General features: G+C 36.0%; 1 protein-coding gene across 1 annotated transcript; it reads left to right on the top strand.

The window, feature by feature from the left end:
• Positions 1-35: 35 nt before the first annotated feature.
• Positions 36-1,850, top strand: LOC104531763 (serine-protein kinase ATM-like; the record flags this gene model as incomplete). The annotated part of the gene is made up of 4 exons (XM_010176755.1): positions 36-154; positions 684-747; positions 1,400-1,536; positions 1,670-1,850. Coding segments are annotated over 4 exons (501 nt in total), but the record flags the coding sequence as incomplete, so codon positions are not given.
• Positions 1,851-4,491: the final 2,641 nt, after the last annotated feature.

The raw sequence follows: 4,491 nt of genomic DNA, 5'->3' as shown, positions 1-4,491 counted from the left end.
ATTCTATGATTCTAAAACATTTATTATCCTTTCATTTAGGGGTTGCTTTTGAGCAAGGTAAAATCCTCCCCACACCAGAGACTGTTCCATTTAGATTAACCAGGGACATTGTGGACGGAATGGGGATTAGTGGCGTGGAAGGAGTCTTCAGAAGGTAAGTGCTCCTGTACTGCAGAGAGGTGGGGCGGTGGCAGAGTGCTTCAGCATTAGGGTTGTTGTATGTTAAATAGTTCTGATGCTTGAGAGGAGACTTGGATTTCTGCTGATAATACCCAAAAATAAATGCTGTCCTCTAACCCATACACTGTTATTTGTATAACCAATTACAGGATCATTATTGTTGCCCAGCTTTGCATATTCTTCACTAACTAATAGGTTATTGTCACCCTGTTGTGGAATCAGTGTTAGCTCAGCAGTTAATTCTGCATACAGAAACATTTCAGACAGCAGAACAGGTAATCTCTTTCCTACAGGGAATATCATCAGTGAACTACTCAGTCTCCTTCTGGTCTTACATTTCTAAGTTTCTCCTTTTTTTTTTTCCAAAATAGAAATATCAGAAAGGTTACTCATTTGTTAGATATTAATCTTTAAGAAGGCCACAAATATCCTTTATTTAAATGATGAAAATACCATTCAATTTTACCAAAAAGAACCTAAAAATACAGTAAAATATTTTCTAGGTGCTGTGAGAAAACAATGGCTGTTATGAGAAATTCTCAGGAAGCTTTGCTGACTATTGTAGAGGTAAGCATTTTTTCATTCTTCCTGATAGTAACCTGCCAGAATATCTTCAGTTTCTTTGTCTTCACATGCATTACTATACCAAATATTAATGTAGGGATTTTTTGTTGAATTTTAATGTAGTAGTGTTGGCCAGATTTATTCAATAAGACTATGACGAGTTTGCATTTTCTATAGGAACTATTAATTTCAGGCACATGCAGTTTTTCCTCTTCAGCATCTAAACACTTGTAGCCATTGTGCAGCATTCCTAGCATGACTAGTGCCAATTGAATTAAATCCTCTTTGCATAAGTCACAAAGAAGAGAATTAAAGTAATTTTAAATAGCAGCTTATACTGAGCATTAAAAACTAATTATGATATTTAGCGCCTAGAAGTGTATTAAAAAATGACCCCTTCATTGCTGAGATGGGACTGAGTGGCAGAGTGGAGTCAAGTATGAACAATGCAGACACCTGCAAATGCTCAGATGCAGTTTTATTGTTGGATTGTCTGCTAAGCAATTTAGCCCAATTCTATTGGATTTTAAAAAAATCCAACAAACCCAAACCTCATAATATTGTGGTTAACATAAGAATTACCGACTGAGAGTTTCTCGTCCTGCTAGGGCACTGAACTAGCTCTAGTTAACAGTTTAAATTATTTGCTGTGTAGGTGCTGCTGTACGATCCTCTTTTTGACTGGACCATGAACCCCTTGAAAGCTTTGTATTTGCAGCAGAGGCCAGAGGATGAGGCTGACATGAGCTCTACCCTCAATGCTGATCCGCAAGAATGTAAAAGAAAAGCCAGGTGCAAGAGTTTTTCCTTACTGTGCCGACCGCGCTGTTGCCTTGCTTTACAGCTTTCGTACTGAATGTTGCTCGTGTTGTTCAGGATCCGTACCTAGTGCACTTGTTTTTCTTTTTTTTTATTCTGCCAGCAGTGATGACCAGAGTTTTAACAAAGTGGCTGAGCGTGTTCTGATGAGACTTCAAGAGAAGCTGAAAGGTGTTGAGGAGGGAACAGTGCTCAGTGTGGGAGGGCAGGTGAACCTCCTCATACAGCAGGCCATGGACCCGAAAAATCTGAGCCGACTTTTTCCTGGATGGAAACCCTGGGTGTGACTGGGAGGGACCCAGCACATTTTTAGAAGAAACCTATTTTTACACAGCAAAAACATTTCAGATTGGTATTTCATAATTAAAACTTGTATCAGGCGCAACCATATATGTATTAGCATTTGGTGAATGCTTTGGGGTTTTTTCAATAACCTTTTACTGAGAAAATATTTTTTGTCCACTTATGTTGATCATACATTATGAAACACCAGCCAGTGCTTTGATGTTCCTTATGACCTGCAAGGACTTTGCTTGGGCATAGGGGATGTGTTATGTTCTTAAAGGCTGAGATTCATCACCTTTGTGTATATGTTAAATAGCTGGAGACTTGTATATAATAATTCTGTATGGTAACATGACCACGTAGAAAGGATGATCTAAAAACCAGGAGTCATTAAATAACTAGCCAAAGTGCATTTCAAAAGGGAGGGTTATAATTTAAAGATAATGTTTCAGTGAATATAAAAGAAAACCAGAGAACCTCACGTTTAGTAAACTGAGGGTTCTTGAGGTGGGTTTTTTTAGTTTGGTTAAATTGACATTTCTTTATATAGATACAGACTTTGAGCCAAGTATAATACAGCTGCTTTTTTTCCTGTTGTAAATGAAGTTATGTTGGTACTTTATTTTTATAACATTAATAGTATAAAACAATAAAAAATATTTAGCTTTTGTAGCTCAGACTTCCTTGATAAAATAGATTGACTGTACAATGGAGCTTAACATACCAGATACACCTGTAAAGCAAACAGTCATTCTGTGTCTGGAATAAACACCTGTCAGAAGCATTTCAGTTGTATTTTGAGCACAGAAGTCTCATTCTGATTGCGCACAGTTTTACAGAAGACACAGCTTCTTCTTAAATAAATAGAGCCACTGTAATTGCGTAGTCAATGAATACGGTAATAGGAGAATCCACTCAGATCAGCCTCACTGGTATATTTGATAAGTCTTCCAGAATCATCTTTGTATTTAAAAATATGAATAAAATTTGATATACTCTCGCTTTATGTATTTTTGCAGCAGTATAAGTGAAGAATTTCTGTTCAAATTAGCATTTCACTGATTTTTATTTGTACAGTGTTCCCACAATTTTTATGCTGTACCTTTGTTTTTTAAGTTTATATAAACATGGCAAGATGAGTCCTTTGTATTATATTTTCATGAAGCTGACATAAATTTCTGTTGATCCTTGGAACCAAATGTGCATCCTGTCTTTTTTGTGGGGAAAAATTCTCATCCGGGAATACAGTGATTTGTTCTCTGAAAATGAAACTTAACTGACAAGAGCATGCACTCTGTACGTGAATTTTAACTGACACTTGGGAAAGGGAAAAAAAGTCCTACCAAGCAATTACGGACTGGCAGGTAGGAAAAGACTAAACAAAAAGCACTTAATTTTTTATTATAAAGCACAGACTTAAAAAAATCTGGTAGTATTTCTGGAAATTTTTCTCATGCTTCTTATAGATGAAGTTCTGTAGGTATTTTTTGAGTTATTTAATACTAGAACTCTAGCTATCATGGAAATTAATATCGCATAAAAGCACTTGGCAGATTCTGTCCTTTCATGAGTTACTGGTGCTCCACTTGAAAAGGAGTATTTTCATCATGCTGGGCTGCAATTTAGGTTTCTTACTTACAGAAAACGGTGAAACATTAATATTAATATGATTGTCTCGGGAAAGTGTAACTTCAGAGGAAATACTGTAATTATTTCCCTGCAATGCTGTTAACTCGGTATGTAGTGCCTAGATTTTGAATGTCTGTACATTTTCATTGTTCAAGCTGAACGAATTGCAAATAAAAATTCATGTAAATATTGTAAATGTAGTTGAAACCTGCTTACATTATTTGTAAGCTCCTGTAGCAGTGAAACACCAGTTAGCTGACAAACGTATGAAAACAGTTGGAGTTATTAACAAACCTTAGAGTCTCCAAAACACTTGTCAAATTGAGTGTGACACAATCCTGTTACTATGAGATCTGAGTTCAGCTAATCTAACATTCTTGAGGTAATTGTCATCTGTGCAAAGCCTCACGTAGCCAAACAGTAACCATCAGAGACTGTGCTTGCTTTTTGTTCCAGTAAGGCCTTAATTTTTAAAAGTCAAAATTAGAAAGTGAATGTATCCTTTATAGATACACTTTCCTTGTAAAAGAACAGAAAAATAAAACCTGGGTGGAAATGCTGTTTAATTCCAAACAATGGTTTTGTCACAAATGCTACTGCTGATGGTAGCTGGATCAGTATTTAAGAGCCTCAAATGCATTTACTATGTTAGTAAGCTAGAAATATGTGAGACAAGTCAAGTTGCCTCTTTAGCATTGTTTTTTTTCTTGGAATGCAGCTTAGTAATTTTAAACATTTGCATTTGGAAAAGATAATTTCTAAGAAAAAATAGCCTGTGATCTAGTATCATGGGGAAAAGATTTTTAAACAGCAACTTATTTGAAATTAGCTTTTTTCTGGTAAAACATCTGTTGGAGAAATGTCCTCAGGAGTATGAACTGTAAAAAAGTTAAGTGTTAGCAGGTAAACCGATTTGAATTATATACCTTGACTGAACTTTCCATCAGCAAGGAACTGTGTCCCATGAATAGGAATCAGATTGAACTGGCCACCTGGTGAGGTACATCCAATTTA

This window comes from Antrostomus carolinensis, unplaced genomic scaffold (genome assembly GCF_000700745.2).
Source record: "Antrostomus carolinensis isolate BGI_N321 unplaced genomic scaffold, ASM70074v2 scaffold7191, whole genome shotgun sequence".
NCBI classification, from domain to species: domain Eukaryota; kingdom Metazoa; phylum Chordata; class Aves; order Caprimulgiformes; family Caprimulgidae; genus Antrostomus; species Antrostomus carolinensis.
The sequence above is the reverse complement of the archived record's forward strand: the minus strand, read 5'-3'. Positions and strand labels throughout refer to the sequence as shown.